Source organism: Miscanthus floridulus, chromosome 15 (assembly GCF_019320115.1).
Source record: "Miscanthus floridulus cultivar M001 chromosome 15, ASM1932011v1, whole genome shotgun sequence".
Lineage (NCBI taxonomy): Eukaryota > Viridiplantae > Streptophyta > Magnoliopsida > Poales > Poaceae > Miscanthus > Miscanthus floridulus.
Genome location: NC_089594.1, coordinates 4,921,826 through 4,942,589, shown reverse-complemented (window position 1 = coordinate 4,942,589; position 20,764 = coordinate 4,921,826). Strand labels below are relative to the sequence as shown.

The window sequence follows — 20,764 nt, the reverse complement described above, 5'->3', positions numbered from 1 at the left end:
TCCATTCATCGGTCAACGAAATCGGACTAGAGCGGCCCGTGTACATCCACTCACGGTCATCCATCCTTTAGCATACCAGCAAGTAATATAAAAAATCACGTTGCATCTACACGTTCCTATACTGTCTAATAGGTGAAGATAGGTCCTAATCCCACCCGAGGATGTGTAGATGGGGTTAGTTTCCATACTCTACTCCTATCCGAGATAGAATTTCGGTAGCACCTCCCGCTGTTCTCCAAATACATGTCCTGGAAGGGAGATTGTGTATCCGGAGAATATTAGGGAGATGCTGCCGAAACTCTATCACGGATCGGAGTAGAGCATGGAAACTAACCGTATCTACACATCCTCGGGCTGTCCAAAAAACGTGGACAATTCGAAATAGATACGGTTATAGATATGCAAAGATCTGCATATTTCTAACTGTATCTCTTTCGAACGAGAGACGCCTAGCATGGTTATGTAATATACGAACATGATACAGAAAGAAGGGTCTTTTATGCCTCACCTTACTGTCCTACAAAGTGACGAGTTGAGGACGTTGCAATAGCCTCTCCTACAATAAAACATAATAGTGTCAAATCTAAATTTCGACTGCACCTCCCCTGCACGGGGAGGTTTCCAAAACCTAGAACAAATAAAATGGCACGATGGCCGACAACCACATACACTCGGAAACAAACGGCACGATGGCCGACAACCACATACACATCTTATACCTTGCAAAACGATGGCAAGTTGTGGGGTGGCGGGAGGGCAAGGCGGAACCAGGTGGCAGGGCGGGGCAGGGAGCGGCGGCAAAAACCTGCAAGTTGAAGATAATTGAGAGGTAAATGCATCGGGTCAGTAAGTTTATAGCGAGATCATTAAAAGAATGGCAATCATTGGCATGGAAATATGCTCAAGTTAATAGTACAACATCACTGTTTGCTGAAGTGATGTTGCTTGTATGTGTATGTCTAGTTTTAACAATTTCGACATATGGAGATTGCAAGAGCTAGCTAGCATGGTTCTTGCGCCTTATCTCCTAGGCAGCATGGATGATGCAAACGTTATTTCCATTTGAGCTTTTACAGATCCATCAAATCAGCCTTTTGATCTCAACATGATATGGTTCGCGCCTGGCTAGCTATTAATATATATGAATTGTATCCAATCTGGTTGTGTTACAGTTGAATCCTTACTCAATTCAGGACCAATAGCAACTAAACACATATCAAGGATTCAACGGTAACACAACACTCAGTGCTGTACATTTCCAACTCAGATTTGCAAACTTGCCAAATAAAAAACAGAGGTGAATGATTTGGTACAACTCGATTCAAGCTGGAGAGTGAATGATTACTGCTTGTGTGTGTATTTCAAATCACACAAGCTTAAATTTGGTACACGTAGCGTGACAGCTAATGGTTACTAGTGGCAGTATGTCAACCCTTCACCTCTAGATTATTACCGTTGGGTAACCACATAGGTTTTGGGATAACTACTACGACTCTCTAGCAATCAATCATATGCCAACAAATTATAAAATAATTACGCTTGCTAAGTATCTAGAAGTAGCTGGTAACTAGTGAAAATTATGAATAAATTTCAACTCTTTTCTATTTAAAAAATAGCTTTTTCTGGAAATAAGAGTCTCAGTTTCATCATGTCTCAACATCAAATATTTCATAATTATTGACTAGTTACAAGAAATAATCATATAAGCATAGTTATTACTTAACTAAAAAATGATATATAGACTACCTGGGGCGGTGGCGGCGGGCTCCCGGGGCGGCGGCGGGGTCCCTGGGCGGAAGCGGGCTCCACACGGGGCGGCGACAGGCTCCCTGGCAGCGGCAGGGGGCGGTGCAAGGGACAGGGGGCCGCCGGGGCGCCGGCAGCTAGGGGGAGGGTGGCAGCGGGGTCCCTGGGCGGCGGCGGGCTCCGTACGAGGCACCGGCCGCTGGGGGGAGGGCGGCGGCTGCCGGGGCACAGGGCAATGGCGGGCAGGGCGGCGGTGGGGTCCTAGGGAGGCCGGCGAGGGTCCGGGCCGGTGGGCGTTCAGGGCGACGGCTGGGGCACAGGGCGGCGGCGGTGGCGTGTGTGAGTGCGTGATTGTGGGCGGGCACGTGTGTGCGTGAGTGTCGTGTGCGTCAGGGGGTGCGGCTGGGGGTCATATGAAAGGTATGCCGAGTGCCCTCGATCTGGGCACTCAGCAAACTAAAGATATGCTGAGTGTCCACATCGGGGGCACTCGGCATTGTTTTTTTTTATTTTCAAACCATCTGATACTGCGCAGTGGGGCCGGATCAACAAAGTTGCCGAGTGTCCCCTGTACGACACTCGATAACTATTCTTTTTGCCGAGTGTCAGGTAGAGAACACTCTCGGCAAAAAAAAAAAAATTCAAGTTGCACCGTCCTCCTTCATAGCGTGTTCTACTAAATTTGTTATGATGGACTTTGAAAGTATCTTGTCAAATTCACTTAACAATGCATATTTGATTTTTCTACGAATATTATTCCATTATTTCATGCAGTTATAGCTCAAATTCAATTTATATTAATTAAAATTCTATAATTACAGTTAATAAATTAAAATTATCAAATGGATCCGAATAATTCCCAAAATTTGACATGGACCAATCTATGTTGTCTATTGCCTATACAAAAAGTTTTGAAGTCAAACCCCAATACGACCGTCACTTTGACTCCAAATCTTACCAGATCCTTCTCAACTCCTTGATTCTTCTTCGGAGATGCTTCGGTTTGTAAGCATGGTACGTAACAAATTGTGCAAAACCTTCTCAATTTTTTCCATAGTCTCCATGTATGATATCTGGAGATCTCGACAAATCTCGTGATTTTCAGACTTCATTTGTTTTTTTAGAATTTAAAAACCATTCGGCCACACGTTCGTGGTCGTGTTTCATGAACAAAATGTTCGAAATTTCTTTTTATTTCCCGGGTAAGGCCCCAAAATGGACTCAATAACATGAATATGATTTCTCCACTCAATTTATTCTATTATTTGAATCACTTGCATATCAAATTTGACTTAAACCAAAAAATTCCTCTAAATGCAATAAATTAATTAAATATAGCAAACACATCGAGAAATATATCAAATTTTAACATGTAGTACCACATGTTGTATGTGGAGAGTAGAAAAAGTTTGGAGGGCAGGAGAGAAAAAAATTATTATTTTACCGAGTACCAATAAAAAACACTCGGCAACATTATTACTTTACTGAGTGCCTGCGCAGAACACTCGGCAAACCTTGTCTTTGCCGAATGTGTCTAACGGACACTCGGCAAAGTTCTAACGGCAGGGCCGCACACCCAAGGCCATCACACGGCCATCGCACGCCCAGTGCATGTGCCTGTACTTTGCCGAGTGTCTGTGTTTGCCGAGTGTTTCGTTGTAGTTTGCCGAGTGTTTTCTTTTAAGCACTCGGCAAAGTTGGGTTTTGTTGAGTGCTATTTGTTTGCCAAGTGTTTCATTCAAAACACTCGGTAAATAAGATATTTGCCGAGTGTCCAATGGAATGCACTTGGCAATTATACTGTTTTCGGTAGTGGATGATCAAGATCAGCAAGGCCTGACGATAGACAACACCGCCGCCGTTTCGACTGATGATCAAGATCAGCAACGCCCGAAGATGGACAAGACTGCCGCCGTTTCGACTGATGATCAAGATCAGCCGAAGAAGGTGGCCAACATTGTTGTTTCTTCGGCGACGAAGTAGATCAGGAGCGCCTGATGAAGACGGGCGGCAGCACTGATATTTCTTCGGCGACTTAAGATCCGCAAAGGAAGGCGAAGATGCCCAACGTGGTGATATGGCGAAGCCTTCGTAAGACGCCATTCGACGCAAGCGTACTCATCTGGCACATCGCCACCGACCTCTGCTTCCGCAGCAAGCCTCCGAGGCACTTTAGGTGCAGGCCTCCGCATGGCGAGGTGCTTCGTGAGGTGTGCCCAGAGGCAATATCCAACTACATGGCCTACCTCCTCATGTTTAGACCCGACATGCTGATGACCGGCAACAGGCGGGATCTGTTCACTAAAGCCACCAAGCATATGGATCGCATCATCACCCAGGCCAGCAAAGAAATGACAGAAAAGGAGAAGAAGCAAAAGCAACCACTCTCCGATGAAATCCTCCTAGACAAGATCAAGGAAAAAGCAGCCAGCCTAAAAAAAAAAAGAGGCATATAGCGTCATCGACGACGCTTGCAACCTCGCAAAGGAGCTGCTCGACATCGAGGACGAAAATGACCGTTGGCATTTGATGCACCTAGTGTGGGTGGGCATGCTGTGCTACTCCGCCAGCATGTGCAGGGGCTAGCTGCACGCCAAGAGCTTGGGAGAAGGCGGGGAGTTCCTCTCCTACGTCTGGCTCCTCATCTCGCTCCTAGGGGCCAGGACCTTGGCAGACAAGCTTCAGATGCCGGACAAAGAACCTGGGGACGACGTCCTGGGCGAAGAGCCAGTACAAGACAGGCCCGTGACCATGGCATGTCGACTAATATTGTTGGTTGCTACATACAATCCTCTGGTCTCGTGTCCTACCTATTTCTGACTCTCTGTTTCGATCTTTTTGTTTGCTTCTTCTTCGTTTTTAATTTTATTTATTATATATTGCCGATGGAGTATATGCGTTTGCTGCTTGCTTCATCCGCGGGCTGGATGTAAGCTGTTTGAGGTCGTCGGTCGTGTACGTCTTCAATCGTGGCCGGTGAAATCCAGATGCGAGAAATAGAGAGGAGAGAGAAAAGTTGGAGAGAAATAAGAGGAGATTGTGTGCATTAATTAGAGGCGTTTTGGTCTTTATACAGCAACTTTGATGGCCATTAGTCCATCCATCCAAACAGGGTAGGGATGGACTAAAAGATCTAAAGAGGTCTTAAGCTAGTAGCCTTCATTTTCTCAATCCAAAGTTGTGCTGCGTGTAGTGCAATATCTGTTGTAACCGCTTTATCTTTTGTATCACTACCCTAAATACGCCATCGCTGTCAGGTGCTAAAGAGCAAACAGTGATATATATTGCATCTGGTGCACCGGCTGTTATGAACGAGGCACCGTGACTTGTTTTACATGGCACGGCTCAGACGACGTCAATTAACTACTGGAGACGTCCTCTTTGCCGAGGGCTTCTGGGTTTGCCGAGGGCTAGATCTCGGGCACTCGGCAAAGGGGGTCTTTGCCGAGGGCCAGCCCCAGGAGCCCTCAGCAAACAAACGGCCCTCGGCAAAATAAATCTTTGCCGAGGGCCTAGCCCTCGGCAAATTGGCCCTCGGCAAATATGGCCGGATGGGTCACGGCGGCCACTGGCGTCAGTCTTTGCCGAGTGCCCGCCGTCAGACACTCGGCAAAGATTTTTTTATTTTTTTTAAATATTCTTTGCCGAGGGCCATTGGCTAGGCCCTCGGCAAAGACCCCCATTGCCGAGGGCCAGGCTAGACCCTCGGCAAAGAGTTTTTTTTTGTTTTTTGAACCCAGTTTTTTTGTGGTGCTATAATACATTATTTAAATCTCAATTTTAAAATTTGGGCCAAATTTGACTTTTCTTGATATATTTTCCTAATTTATTTCTTTTCGTTGATTTTTTTAGAATATTTCAAATTTGAACTACAGGTGGTTGGAATAATGCAATTTAGTGATTCGAAAAATGTTATTCATGGTATTTGGTGTATGTTGAGTCCCTATCCACGAACTCGCATCAAATGTCGGGCATCTTCTTCACGTAACATGACGAGGAACTTATCGGAAAAGTGTTTTTAAATTATATAAAATTCATACGAAGTCCGAAAATCATGAAACTTGTCGAGGTGTCATGTTATCGCATGTGTAGGCTGTGGTAAAAATTTGAGAAGGTTTCGAGCAAGTTGTGACGTCGGATGCCTAAAACCCAGACATCTCCACTTGTCGAGGGCCCGCCCCGAGGAGGAGGAGAACCTCCGCACCATCCGCCGGCCACCGGAGAAGGAGGACCCCGTGCCACCCACCAACCCCGTCCACGCTGTCCGCCGTGCCCACCCCCGTTCCGAGCAGAAGGTGGGAGAAAGGGAGGAAGAGGAGAAGCGGAATAGGAGAAGAGAGGAGGCCGAGAAGAGAGGAGGAGGAGGTGCCCCGCCCCAGCCCCTTGACGTCGCCCCGTCCGCGACCCTCGCCCTGTCCGTGGCCTCCGACGTCCCTCCGACGTCTAGGTATGCCCTTCCCTCGCTTCATGGTGTACATTGCTGGTGAAGGAGGATGTCTAGGTGGAGGTCGAGGTGGTGGCGGCGTGCAATGGTGGAGGTGTAGGTGGAGGTGGAGGTGGAGGTGGAGAAGGAGGGTAGTGTGTTTGTTGAGGTGGTGGTGGTGTGGTCGTTGTGGTGGATGTGGTGGTGTGGTCGTTGTGGTGGATGTGGTGGTGTGGTCGTTGTGGTGGATGTGGTGGTGTGGTCATGGTCGTTGTGGTGGATGTCGTGGTGTGGTGGTGGTGGTGGTGGTGGTGGTAGTGTGGTGGTTGTGGGGTGGGGGTGTGGTCGTGGTGGTGTGGTCGTGGTGGTGGAGGTTGTGGTGGTGGTGGTGTGGTGGTGGTGGTGGTGGTGGTGGTGGTAGTGTGGTGGTTGTGGTGGTGGTGGTGCAGTTGTGGTGGTGGAGGTGGTGGTGTGTTGGTGGTGGATTAATATATATCTGGCTATCGGCCATCGTGCCGTATTTGTTCCCTTGATATGTGGTTGTCGGCCATCGTGTCGGTTTTTTCTTGCAGGTTTTGGAAACCTCCCCATACAGGGAAGGTTTTGCCGAAATTTTCAACTTATAGTATTGTGTTTCTTCTTTTGCAGAGAAGAGCACGTCAGATGGACTCGGTGACCCCGATCCTCTTCGTCTACGTTGTGGGTCTGCCTGCACAGCATCGCCTTGTCACTGCCCCGACTCGCCATTGCCCCGCTAGCCTAACTCCACCGCCACCCTAGGTATAAATAAGCCCTCCTCCCATATCATTGTCTTAGATTGTGTAACCCAGTTAAGCGTCTCCCGTCCGAAAGAGATACGGTCGTAGGTATGCGGATCTTTGCATATCTATGACCGTATCTATTTCAGATTGTCCACGTTTTTTGGACAGCCCGCGGATGCATAGATGGGTTAGTTTCCATGGTCTGCTCCGGTCCGAGACCGAGTTTCGGCAGCTCTTCCCTGTTGTTCTCCGGATACACACTCTCCCTGACAGGACGTGTATCGGGAGAACAGCAGGGAGGTGCTGCCGAAATTCTGTCTCAGAGAGGAGCGGAGCCTGGAAACTGACCTCATCTATGCATCCGCGGGTGGGATTAGCACCTATCCTCACCTATTAGACATTAGGAACACCGCGTAGATGCAATTGATGGTCACAATACTCTGTGATGTAAATGTTAAAGGATGGAGGACCGTCAGTGGATGTACACGGGCTAGAGAAGCGGCAGTGACTACGACTACGAATGGGTGAAGGGGACAGATCATTTCTTGAAACATGCATTTGGCCCAGGAGCAGGAGGACATTCTCTAGTTTGGTGTCCCTACAACAAATGTGACAACAGGAGAAAGGTAGATGAGAAGACCATGGGTAGACATCTTGTGTTCAATGGTTATACGCCTGGCTACCAGCAGTGGATCTATCATGGTGAAGCAGATCATATAAGAGCGGAGGTGGTGAGAGCACGCCTCGAGGCTTTTGATGATGATGCCGGGGTAGCAGACATGCTAGATGACGCCCACCAAGCTCACTTCACTGAACGACGTGAGAAGGAGGAGATGGAGGAATCTGCAAAGGACTTCTACAAAATGTTGCACTCGGCAAAGAAACCCCTTCACGAGCGTACAATGATTTCTCAGCTGGATGCGGTTGGACGCATAATGGGGTTGAAGGCTGAGTTAAACCTGAGTCGAGAAGGCTTCGATAAGATGTTGGCCGTGTTTGGCACCATGCTACCGGAGAAGCACACTTTGCCGACGAACTTGTATGAGGCAGAGAAACTCCTTCGTATTCTTAAGATGCCGTATGACAAGATACATGTTTGTTCGAAGGGGTGCGTCCTATTTAGGAAAGAACACAAGGACGCAAATTACTATCCGAAGTGTAAATCCTCTAGGTACCTGGAGGTAGACTCTGGTGATGGTCAGAAAAAGCAGCTTCTGATCCCCACGAGAGTGCTACAGCACCTTCCTTTCCTGCCAAGGATCCAACGGCTATTCATGATCGAGGAATCCGCAAAACATATGACATGGCACAAAGATGGCAAACGGTACAATCCTGGGAAGATGGTACTTCCGTCTGATGCTGGAGCATGGACGTACTTCAATGACAAACATCGTGACAAAGCAGCTGAGGCCCGTAATGTACGTGTCACGCTGGCAACAGATGGGTTCAATCCTTATGGAATGATGGCTGCCCCATACACATGCTGGCCCATTTTTGTTATCCCGCTCAATCTCCCTCCCGGCATCTCCTTTCAACGACATAACGTATTCTTGTTGTTGATAATTCCTAGACACCCGGGGAGTAATATGGATGTGTTCATGGAGCCTGTGATTGATGAATTGATCCACACTTGGGAGAAGGGGGTATGGACATACGACCGAGCTACAAAGACAAGCTTCAAAATGCACGTTTGGTACCACTACTCCCTGCATGACTTCCTGGCGTATGGGTTATTTGCTGCCTGGTGTGTTCACAGGAAGTTCCCATGCCTAATATGCAAGGAAGCTATGAGGTTCATTTGGTTGAAGAAGGGTGGCAAGTATTCGTCTTTCGACCAGCATCGTCAGTTCCTTCCTCTAGACCATGAATTCAGAGAAGACATCAAGAGCTTTATGAAAGGTGTCAAAGTGACAGACCCTAAACCGCACTTGAGGACTGGTGCCGAGGTTCGTGCTCAGATAGATGCTCTCATGCCCAATGAAGAAGGTGGTTTTGTGGGATATGGTGAGGAACATATGTGGACTTGTGGACTCATAAGTCTGGCTTGACGAGGCTCCCCTATTTCAATGACCTTCTTCTGCCACATAATATTAATGTAATGCACACTAAAAAGAATATCGCCGATGCACTTTGGGGAACTCTCATGGACACTGACAAGTCTAAGGACAATGTTAAGGCTAGAGTGGACCTAGCGACGTTATGCGATAGACCGAATCAAGCGATGCAGCCTCCTAGTGGCCGAAACAAGAACTGGAAAAGGCCTAAGGTCAATTTCATCTTGCAAATCGATCAAAGGAGGGAAGTACTAAAATGGATCCAGACGTTAATGTTTCTAGATGGATATGCAGCGAATCTTAGCAGGGGAGTGAACTTAGGCACTCTACGAGTCAACGGGATGAAGAGTCATGACTACCACATATGGATTGAGCGGCTTCTTCCGGCGATGGTCCGAGGCTATGTCCCTGAGCATGTTTGGCTAGTGCTAGCAGAGTTGAGCTTTTTCTTTCGCCAGCTTTGTGCCAAGGAGATATCTCGGACCGTCGCTCAGGACTTGGAAAAAGCGGCACTTGTGTTGCTCTGTAAGCTGGAGAAGATCTTTCCACCCGGCTTCTTCTTGCCGATGCAGCATCTGATTGTGCACCTCCTGTCCGAGGCACGTTTGGGGGGGCCCATGTAGGCCCGTTGGTGCTATCCAATTGAGAGATGTCTAAAGACTCTTCGCAAAAAATGTACAAATAAAGCCAGAATTGAGGCTTCCATTGCAGAGGCATGCCTTCGGGAGGAGGTGGCAAACTTCACAATGCAATACTACAAGCCGAACCTTCCTAGCAATCATAATCCACTCCCTCGTTACAATGCTGGCGAAAATGAATCGACCCTCAGCCTTTTCCAAGGCCAACTTGGCAGCGCAAGTGGATCAACCCCGAAGCTATTGGGAAATGAAGAGCGGCGTAGTATCATGCTATATGTGTTGAATAACCTTACCGAGGTGCAGCTATTCATCAAGTAAGTTCTCAACGAACTTGTTTCAATACGCCGTCACTATTCTGCATCCAACCCCATTAATTCTCGTTCGGACAGGGAATTTGTTCATGAATTCTAGCATCAATCAAGGGATCCTACCTCACATGAACAAGACACCCTTGTTTCGCGGGGTGCGCGAGCGGGGAGGCCTAATTTTATTTCTTGGTTCAAACAAAAGGTAATGTCCAATTTATCTCATACGTTCGATCGTCCAAGGTGATCATACGTTTGATTAATATAACGATATATCATGCTTCACCTTACAGGCCCAGACCAGTTTGTCCATGAGTGATGAGTTGAAACAGGTTGCAAACGGCTGTGACATTAGGGTGAAGTCATTTACCGGCTATGATGTGAACAGATATCGCTTCCACACAACAAGTTACAAGTAGATTCGGCCCAAACGAAAAACCACAAATAGCGGAGTTTGTACGCCCAACACTTATGGCCTCGACTATCATGGTAGAGTTGAGGGAATCTATGAACTCTCATTTCATGGAGACAAACCTCTTAAACCTATCATGTTCAAATGCCACTGGTTTAATCCTCGATCAACGAGATGAACCCCTCATCTTGGGCTAGTCGAGATTCGAGAAGATTCCATCTATCCTGGAAAAGATGTCTACATTGTGGCTCAATAGGCCGTGCAGGTGTATTATACTCGATACGCCAACCAAGACAAAGAGGATCTTAAGGGTTGGGCTATTGTGCACTAGGTATCTCCACACGGTAAACTACCTGCCCCAAATGATGATGATTACAACTTCAACGCAAACACATATGATGGACAGTTCTATCAAGAAGATGGGCTACCAGGCACGTTTGAGATAGTCTTACCCGAAGCAATCAAAATGGTAGTAGACAATGAAATGGTTGATGGCGAGGTCGATGGAGATGTGGTGGTAAATGCCAAGGACATAGCAATGCTTGAGCCATTACTTCTAGGCAATGACTACGATGACAACATAGAACCTTCGGATAGTGTTGCCCATTTGGACAATTTTGACAGTGATGATGAGACCTATGATCCCAATCATGAAGATTATTCCTAATACATGTAATACTATGTTTTTTTAATTTGTATTTTGTTTATATATTTTGAATCTATTTCTAATATATGTACTAATTAGTCTTGTTCATTCTTTGTGATTGCAGGTGATTGAACAAAGATGGCGAGCAGACGTCCATGCCATAACATGCCCTCGGTTTATGGGAGAGACCGCCCTCTCCTTCGAGGTGAGGGGTCGTCGTCCGGGGCAGTGTCCATAGGAGGTGACGAGAGGAGGACCAGGGGCAGCAAAGGCAAGAGGCAGCGGTATCCTCCCTCACCACGTGACGAGGTGCTAGAGGAGGAGCACGTGATGGCCACGGCCACATCCTCGTCGAAGGACGTGAGGGGTCAGCAGATGGGCAAGGGAGGCGAGGCGCTCGAGGGTGAGGGAGGCGAGGGGCTCAAGGGTGACAGAGGGGGTACCGCTACCCGGACTCCCTACGAGCGAGGTCCCATGAGCCTCCCTCCGGTTCCGCTTCCTCACAACCACCCAGTGATTCGGCCTATGGCAAAGAGGTAAGTAACTATAGATGTTATCACAACTACTTCATAAGATATGTTGGAAATCATAAGAGAAACTGATAAATTTTCTTAATCACTTGTGCAGGGCCTGGTTGGTTTTGTCAGGTACTCCAGCACGCACCCCCATGAGCATCCTTGGTGTCTTGTGCAGGAAATGGTACCCCGACATTGTGCAACTGTCCGAAGAGCCGGTGGTGCGGGAGCCGGCCTCCAACTGGGACAGGTACGCGCTGGTCACGGATGACACTTACCGCAACAAGCAGGAGCGGGTATTGGCGGAGTTTTGGGTAAGTTTGTCTCGCACAACATTGCTTAATACATCTCATTCATTGGTTAAATATTTTATTGAAATAATGAATGGATACATCAGTTTTGTATGCAGAAAATTTCAAGGCCGAAGAAGGACTTGAGGCCCAGGCGGATCGGGTGGCTGCCGCAGCTTGTAGGAAGTACGTCACCGAGATGCACCACCATGGGCGCGTCCAAGCCCACATAGACTACTACAGGTCGGTACTTAAGCAGTCCCTCCCCAAGCCTCAAGCGAGACTGATTACGCTGACCCGGGACCAGTACCTTGAGGTAGGTGAATAACATTCATAATGATTCGTTTTGATATTAAGTAGGTTCAATTTCATCATCTTATATGTCAAATACTCGATGACTTGTAGGTGATTCCTTGGTGGTGCCGATCGTATCCCGAGTGCTGGGCCATGATCGTGGACAAGTGGTTATCACAGGACTTTGTTGGCACGCACGAGAGGCAGCGGGAACAACGTCTGATGAGGCAAGGTCCAACTCACCATCAAGGTAGCCGCAGCCTCCACAGATACAAACAAGCATACGTAAGTGATTTCTTTCATTTATTTTGATGCTCAATTCTGCTTGATTTCTCACCATCTTCCCGTCTTTCTCGCAGGAGGCTACGCACCCGGGCAAGGAGGTCTCGGAGTTCTCTGCGTGGGCTATGTCCCACATGGGCAGGGCATCGTCCTCTGTCTCCTTCGACCCGGCTGCCCCGCCCTAGGTGTACTCTGACCCAAACGTATACACTAAAGTCCAAGAGTACACGTCCTCGGTAAGGGAGATCTATGTGGAAGATTACAATGTGCGCAATGAGCCCATTGATGCAGAGACGATCATGATGCAGAGCCGTTGTTTCTTGCAGGTTTTGGAAACCTCCCCGTGTAGGGGAGGTGCTGCCGAAATTTTCAATTGAGTCTAATCTTTTTGTATTCCTAGATTACTAGATGCAATCTCTAAGTTCCAAAACTGTTTTCCCTAATTACTCACACATGCAATCTCTACTTCTTTGTGCAGCCTCCGTCCGTGGGTTCCAATCAATTTGGTAGTGCGTCACCGGGTGATCCCGCCTTTCCTTCACCACCGTCTCATAGGCTACCTTGATGAGGACTAGTGCTAGGTGATGTGGTTGGACTTTATTGTAATATTTGTGGTTTATGGTTCTGACTTGTGCTTGGATTTCATGAACTTGTCGTAATAAACATGTGAATGATGATGAACATGTGACTTGTCGTTGTAATATATTGTGATTTGTGGTTCACAATTATGGTTGTGATATATTGTGAGAAAATGGGTTCTGTGTGATATATATATGTGATGGTTGATATATATATGTATATATATGAAATGCTTGTGTCGATGGAATGCAAAAAACAAAAAAAAATTTAAATTTCTGCCTCTTTGCCAAGGGCAATGACCAAGGCCCTCGGCAAAGAAGGGTCCTTTGCCGAGGGCCGTCCCATTGCCCTCGACAAAGATTTTTTAAAAAAAAAATAAAATTTCTGCAACATTTCTTTGCCGGGGGCCATGGTTGGAGGCCTTCGGCAAAGACTTTTTTAAAAAAAATAAAATTTCTTTGCCGAGGGCCTGCGTGGAGGCCCTCGGCAAAGATTTTTCAAAAAAAAGAATAATTCTTTGCCGAGGGCCGTCCCATTGCCCTCGGCAAAGATTTTTTGGAAAAATTATGCACATTTTTTTGCCGAGGGCCATGGTTGGAGGCCCTCGGCAAAGATTTTTTAAAAAAAAGAATAATTCTTTGTCGAGGGCCCCCGAAGACGGCCCTCGGCAAAGACTCCGTCCCAGGCGCCGGCGTCGTGACGGCTGCTTTTCTTTGCCGAGTGCCGCTACAGCCCTCGGCAAAGGCTTTGCCGAGTGCCCGATAAAGGGCCCTCGGCAAAGATCCTCTTCGCCGACTCAAAATTCCGAGAGCTCTTTGCCGAGGGTCGCCCTCGGCAAAGCCTTTGCCGAGGGTTAATGGGCCTTTGCCGAGGGCCTCAGGCCCTCGGCAAAGAGGCCCTCTCCAGTAGTGATTGGTGATTCATCTCAGTGCTGGATGGTTGTCTTCTTGGGTTTTTAGACTTTTATTAAGCCATATACCAAGTGATAGTACTACATACTATACATACGTGGGAAGAGATCATTTCTTTTGGGGCCTGGAGCGACCACCACTTTGCCTCACCCCTAGGATCAGGCTTGAAACACCAGCACCAAATCTATCCCGCGTCCAACCCTTCCAATCTTCCTTGCCACGCTCTTCGGTGTGTTTGGATGCTGCCTCCCAGGCAGCGTCCCTAGGCGTTGGATTTCGATCTCCTGGGGCTGCAATTACTTGCCTGGCAGGCAAGTCCAGACGAGGACGGCATCCAAACACGCCCTCGCCACGTCCTCCCTCTCCATTTTCTTTGTCGTGCCATTTACACCGACCATAAGAGTCGTTAGGCCTAGTCGCACGCGCGTTGTGTTGGGACTACGGTGCAGTGACAAATAGCATGTACCATTGGGCTAACAGGTAGGACCTAGAATATTATCACAGGCACACGCAAAGTGCAGTCTTGAGAGTACAGCACAAATAAATAAAGTTGTGTGGTACACGCCAAAGCACGCAGAATATAATCCCAACGGTGGAACCGAATGCTTGCATTGGTTCGGCTGTTAAGTAATACTCCCTCTGTCCTAAACTATAAGTCATTATAACTTTTTTAGAGAGTCAAAACATCTAAATTTGACTAAATTTATATAATAAAATAATAATATTTATGATACTAAATAAATATCATTGGATTCTTCATTAATCATATTTTTATAGCATACCTATTTGATGTCATAAAGCTTTGAAATTCTCTTTATAATTTTAGTCAAACTTAAGATGCTTTGACTCTCTAAGAAAATTAAAATAACTTATAATTTAGAATGGAGGGAGCAGTAAACTACAGCCTTCACATCGACAGAGAGTATATATATAGCATGCGTGAAACAAAATGCATGGTTTAAAGCCATATTCCCATACATACATATGATATGATTAAAGCAAATACGCGTGGTAAAGTTCTGGTGAAATGTGTCGAAGAAGCAGTCATTCCGACAGCAACATGTGATAAAAAGGGGAGAGACATGAGAGAGATGAGGGCAGGAAGGCAAACCGGAAAACCCATCGACAATGGTGGCCAACTGGCCATTCCAACAACTGCTCGCTAAGGACTCGACTCCAAAAAAAAACTACATACCTAATACAATACATTGAGTGATATTGAGCAGACACACGTCCACGGAGAGGGAGGGATCATCTATCATCGAGCAAGCAGCTAGCATGCATCTCTCGAGCGCTGCGCAATGGTGGGACGAGTGGCAGCTGCGCATCCTCGTCCTCGGCAGCCTGGGCCTGCAGTGGTTCCTGGTGCTGGCTGCCCCCATGCGCAAGTACAGCATCCCGCTGTGGCTGCGACGGTGCATCCAGCTGGGCAGCGGCTGCAGCGACGCCGTGGCGATCTACGCGCTCGCCACCGTCTTCAACCGGCACGCCAACGGGGCGGTGGCCGGCGGCTACAATGGCGAGGCGGACGTGCGCAAGCCGCCGAGCATGCTGGAGGTGCTATGGGCCCCTGTCCTCCTCATCCACCTCGGCGGGGTGGAGGAGGTGTCCGCCAGCAACATCGATGACAACTTGCTGTGGATCCGGCAGACCGTGACCCTGCTGTCCCAGGTCACCATCGCCCTCTTCGGCTTCTACAAGTCGTGGCCTGGGCCTGGCTCCGGCTCTGGCGATAGAAGGATGCTGGCCTCGGCGGTCCTGCTGTTCATCCTTGGCATCCTCAGTGTGTTGGAGAAGCCCTTGGCTCTCAGGGGAGCTAGGATTGATCCACTCACGGCCATGTCGTCGGTGATGAAAGGAGCGAGGGTCAAGCCTAGCGCATGGTGGAAGTGGTGCTTCACCGAGCTCAGCGACAGGTACAAGTGCTGGAAAAAGCTGCCGGAAGGCGACGCGCCGATCGTGTCGCAGAGCGACCAGGTCGAGATGATCCTGTCGGACCTGTCGCTGTTCGCTGCCGAGGCCACCCTGCAAGCACAGAGCAGGGGTGGTGGTGGTGGTCACGAGAAGAAGATCCTGGAGCCTCTCAAGTTAGAGAAAGACGAGAGGCTCAAGCCCATGCTTCGTCAGGCGTTCGGGCTCATCTACACCAGAGCCAACGTGATGTTCACGCCCGCCTACTTGGCTTGCCATGTGCTGCTGGTTCCATCCCTGCACATTGCCGCCATCATGCTCTTCGCGACGAGCCAGCAGAAGCTGCAGCCGCAGCAGGGCCAGAGGTACAAGTACAACAGCGGCGGCACTGTTGATATCAAGACCACGTACGTTCTCCTGTGCTTCACTGCTCTCGTGGATGTCCTTGGGGTGTTGATCAGTAAGCTGTGCGACTCGCTCATGTTCAGAGGGAATGTTCCAGTGTTGTGCGAGAAGCTTGCAGGGTATAACCTCATAGGCTCAGTGCTCCAGACCACAAGGACGACGACGACTCTTGGGTGGCTAATCAGGTGTGCCAGGCGCATTTGCTACAGTATCGTTTTGTTTTTATTCGGTAATAATTGTCTAACTGTTGACTAATTAGGCTCAAAACGTTCGTCTCGCGAAGTACAACCAAACTGTGCAATTAGTTTTTGATTTCATCAACATTTAGTACTGCATGCATGTACCATGCATGTACCGCAAGTTTGATGTGACGAGAAATTTTCTTTTTGCATAGTGTCAAAGTTGGGAATTTGGTGCAACTAAACAGGACCAAGGAAGGTTATTCTCGTGAGGAAAAAGGGAGTGCGTCGTTGGGCCCTTTGGTCTCGGATGCTATCACCTATCAACTAGTGAAGGTTTTCAAAGAAGGTAAAAACGCTGACCTCTCCAGTTACAGAAGCTTCACCAAGACGGACTACTGGACTATGGACCAAACAGAGAGGCTGCTCAAGACGAACAATTACTCCAAGAAGATGGATAGCACCACCGCCGTTTCAACTGATGATCAAGATCAGCAAGGCCTGACCATGGACAACACCGCCGCCGTTTCGACTGATGATCAAGATCAGCCGAAGAAGGTGGCCAACATTGTTGTTTCTTCGGCGACGACTGAAGTAGATCAGGAGCGCCTGATGAAGACGGGCGGCAACACTGATATTTCTTCGGCGACTGAAGATCCGCTGAGGAAGACGAAGATGCCCAACGTGGTGATATGGCGAAGCCTTCGTAAGACGCCATTTGACGAGAGCGTACTCATCTGGCACATCGCCACCGACCTCTGCTTCCGCAGCAAGCCTCCGAGGCACTTTAGGTGCAAGCCTCCGCATGGTGGGGTGCTTCGTAAGGTGTGCACAGAGGCAATATCCAACTACATGGCCTACCTCCTCATGTTTAGACCCGACATGCTGATGACCGGCAGCAGGCGGGATCTGTTCACTGAAGCCACCAAGCAGATGGATCGCATCATCACCCAGGCCAGCAAAGAAATGACGGACAAGGAGAAGCAGCAACCACTCTCCGACGACATCCTCCTAGGCAAGATCAGGAAAGAAGCAGCCAGCCTCAAAGATAACGAGGCGTACACCATCATCGACGATGCTTGCAAGCTCGCGGAGGAGCTTCTGCGCATGGAGCACGCCGATGACCGTTGGTATTTGATGCACCGTGTGTGGGTGGGCATGCTCTGCTACTCCGCCAGCATGTGCAGGGGCTACCTGCACGCCAAGAGCTTGGGAGAAGGCGGGGAGTTCCTCTCCAACGTCTGGCTCCTCATCTCGCTCCAGGGGGCCAAGACCTTGGCAGACAAGCTTCAGATGCCAGACAAAGAACAAGGGGACGACGATCTGGACGACCAAAAGCGGGAACAAGAATACCAGGGCAAGAAAGGTACGATGCCTGTGTGGGATTGGGATCCGGAAGCCAGAATGTTTCACCGTCAGCCATATTGATTTATTTGTTGTTTATTTCCATATCCATTGCTATGTTGCTCTGGTCTAGCTAGTGTGCATGCTGCTTGCTACTATTGCAGTCGGTCGTGTGTGTGTTCATTCGTAGTCTAATAATAATACCAATAATGATAGTCTGTTGAGCCTGTACGTCTAGTTTAGCAGTGACATTATATACACAACAATATTGTTTTTTATATCATCACTACGTCCGTAGGAAGTGTTTCTCTGCGAATGCTAAATGCTAAATGATTTGTTCACTGCTACAGACAGGCAATCCCGGCCTAATCGCTGTTAGCTAAACTATAGCACTAGTTAGTTAGTATCTTTGTTCAGTTAAGATCTAGAAGTCAGGTTAGAGGATAGTGCAAGTACGGAGGCGTGCTCATGCTTGACACGGTCTGGTCGAGTCGGTCTGGAGCGTCACGGTGCGCGCTACAGCGCGTGGTGCGCGTCCCACAAAAACGGCATGGCACACGGTGTGTAGCGTGGCGCGGGGATACGCGGAGGTATGTTCCGTGATCTCATCATGTATCTCTATAAATAGAAAGAACAAGGACCGAAAAGGGCTGCGACATTTGGCAGCAACAAACCCTAGTCTCAAATGTTCTCATCTGTTATCTCGCCGCGGTCACCGTGGAGACGCCGCCGCTGCGTTCTAGTTTGTCGCAGGGTATAGCCCGCGCCAACAACTGGTATCAGAGCTCCAGGTTAGGCGGTAGGAGGCAGGAGAAGAGAAGCAAGGGTGGTTAAGTCCACCGGAGTTGAGACGGAAAAGTAGCCAGAGTTGTCGTCGGAGATGGGCGCGTCGGGCGAGAAGGAGAAGTGTTGGAGCGTGCGTTCAATCAAGCGGCCGGGAATCTCATCTGGCCGACTTTGACATGCACGAATTATCAAGAGTGGGCATCTCATGTCCAGTGCAACCTTGAAGGGATGTTCCTTTGGGACGCGATTGAAGATGCGAAGGTTGAGCGACGCAGGGACAGGTTGGCTCTTGGAGCCATGCTCCGCGGCGTGCCAACAGAGATGCACTCCATGCTCCTGAAGAAGAAGAACGCGAAAGAGGCTTGGGATGCACTTAAGATCATGCGTCTTGGAGCCGACCGCGTGAAGGAAGCAAATGCCCAGAGGCTACTGACGGAGTTTGAACAGATCACGTTCAAGCCAGGAGAAGCGATCGATGAGTTTGCAATGAGGATCTTGAAGTTGGCCACAGATCTGGAGGGTCTAGGAGAAAAGATCGATGACTCTCGAGTTGTGAAGAAGTTTCTCCGTGTGGTGCCTGCACGCTACAACCAGGTAGCAGTCGCAATTGAGATGTTCTGTGACATGAGCACGCTCTCGATCGAGGAGCTCGTCGGTCGCCTAAGGGTGGCAGAAGATTATTTTGAGCCCTCTGTCGAACAAGTCACAGAGAAGATGCCAAAGCTCTTGCTAACCGAAGAGGAGTGGCTGGCGAAGAACAAGAGCCGAATGGTGCAGGAATCATCTTCGTCATCGGGTCACAGAAGCGGCGACAGCCGTTATGTCCGCAAGGACAGATCCAGGGCGCGTGGCGGCGGTGACGCACGTGACTCCGGAGCCAAGCTCACATCCATGGGGACACCGAGGCGCAAGGGGCGGTGCAATAAGTGCAAGATTTATGGGCACTTTGCCAGGGAGTGCAAGACCAAGCCGAAGGAGGAGAAGCAGGAGGCTGCTCACCACGTCGCAGGTGATCCTGAAATGGGTGCACTGCTTGTTGCTCAGGCATGCAATGTGACACGCACACGGTCAGCGAGCGCGCACTAGGTGTTCCTGAGCCAGGAGAGAGTGTTCCCGACCGAGTACAATGAAGGGGCCTGGATACTCGATACAGGTGCCACGAACCATATGACGGGGAATCGTGACGCGCTGGCAAGCCTGGACGAGTCGGTGCGTGGCGCCGTGTGCTTCGGTGATGGATCTACAGTGTAGATCCAAGGAATTGGCGTCGTGACAATTGCTGGCAAGAACAGCGAACATCGTGTGCTCACCGAGGTATACTTCATTCCATCGCTCAGATGCAATATTGTGAGTCTTGGTCAGTTGGAAGAAGCTAGATGCTATGTCGAGATCGACAGTGGCGTCTTGAAGGTGTTTGAGTGCCGTTAGGCTGCACAGCAGCAAATCGGCGTTCAGATCAGGGCAGTAAGGAGGAACAGGCTGTATGTCATGAAGCCGAACCTAACCGTGCCCGTGTGCCTGTTATCCAAGATGGAGGAGATGGCGTGGCTTTGGCACGCCAGGTATGGGCACCTAAACTTTAGGGCTCTGAAGGATCTCGCATCAAAGCAGATGGTAGAGGGTTTACCCCAGATTCATGGAGTTGAGCAGGTGTGCGATGGCTGTGTACTAGGCATGCATCACAGAAGGCCGTTTCCACAGGTGTCGACATACCGAGCTGAAGGTGGACTTGAACTAGTCCATGGTGACTTGTGCGGGCAGATCACACCGCCGACACTCGGAGGCAAGTCATACTTTCTGTTAATTGTTGATGACTTTAGTCGATTTATGTGGCTTGAGTTGTTGTCAACAAAAGATGAGGCTCTGGTGTATTTTAAGAAGATAGTTCTGGCAGCAGAAGTTGAGTCAGGCTGTCAGTTAAAAGCTTTCAGAACAGATTGTGGGGGTGAGTTCAACTCGCGTGCATTCATGACTTATTGCAGTGATCGTGGAGTGAAGCACAATACGACTACACCCTACACTCCTCAGCAGAACGGAGTGGTTGAGCGCCAGAATCAGTCTGTAGTGGAGATGGCGCGTTGCTTGCTGAAAGCAATGAAAGTTCCAGCCAAGTTTTGGGGAGAGGCTGTAAAGACAGCAGTGTATCTTCTGAATCGAGCACCAACAAAGACCTGAATGGGAAAACACCGTATGAAGCGTGGTTTGGACGCAAGCCCGGAGTAAAGCACATACGCACATTTGGGTGCACTGCTTTTGGAAAGAAGTTGGGACCCGGGGTTAATA

The 20,764-nt window shown here is 48.9% G+C and overlaps 3 protein-coding genes across 3 annotated transcripts; all 3 read left to right on the top strand.

The window, feature by feature from the left end:
- Nucleotides 1–689: 689 nt before the first annotated feature.
- LOC136506871 (uncharacterized) lies at nt 690–2,123 on the top strand. Its single transcript, XM_066501770.1, has 2 exons — nt 690–829; nt 1,742–2,123. The coding sequence occupies exons 1-2, from the start codon at nt 690–692 to the stop codon at nt 2,121–2,123; spliced, it is 522 nt and encodes a 173-aa protein (XP_066357867.1).
- Nucleotides 2,124–14,967: 12,844 nt separating this feature from the next.
- Nucleotides 14,968–17,887, top strand: LOC136506870 (uncharacterized). The gene is made up of 2 exons (XM_066501769.1): nt 14,968–16,357; nt 16,567–17,887. Exons 1-2 carry the CDS (start codon nt 15,135–15,137, stop codon nt 17,777–17,779), a joined length of 2,436 nt encoding a protein of 811 aa, XP_066357866.1. The 5' UTR covers nt 14,968–15,134; the 3' UTR covers nt 17,780–17,887.
- An 822-nt stretch (nt 17,888–18,709) lies between these two features.
- LOC136506869 (uncharacterized) lies at nt 18,710–20,656 on the top strand. Its single transcript, XM_066501768.1, has 2 exons — nt 18,710–19,525; nt 19,910–20,656. The coding sequence occupies exons 1-2, from the start codon at nt 18,710–18,712 to the stop codon at nt 20,654–20,656; spliced, it is 1,563 nt and encodes a 520-aa protein (XP_066357865.1).
- Nucleotides 20,657–20,764: the final 108 nt, after the last annotated feature.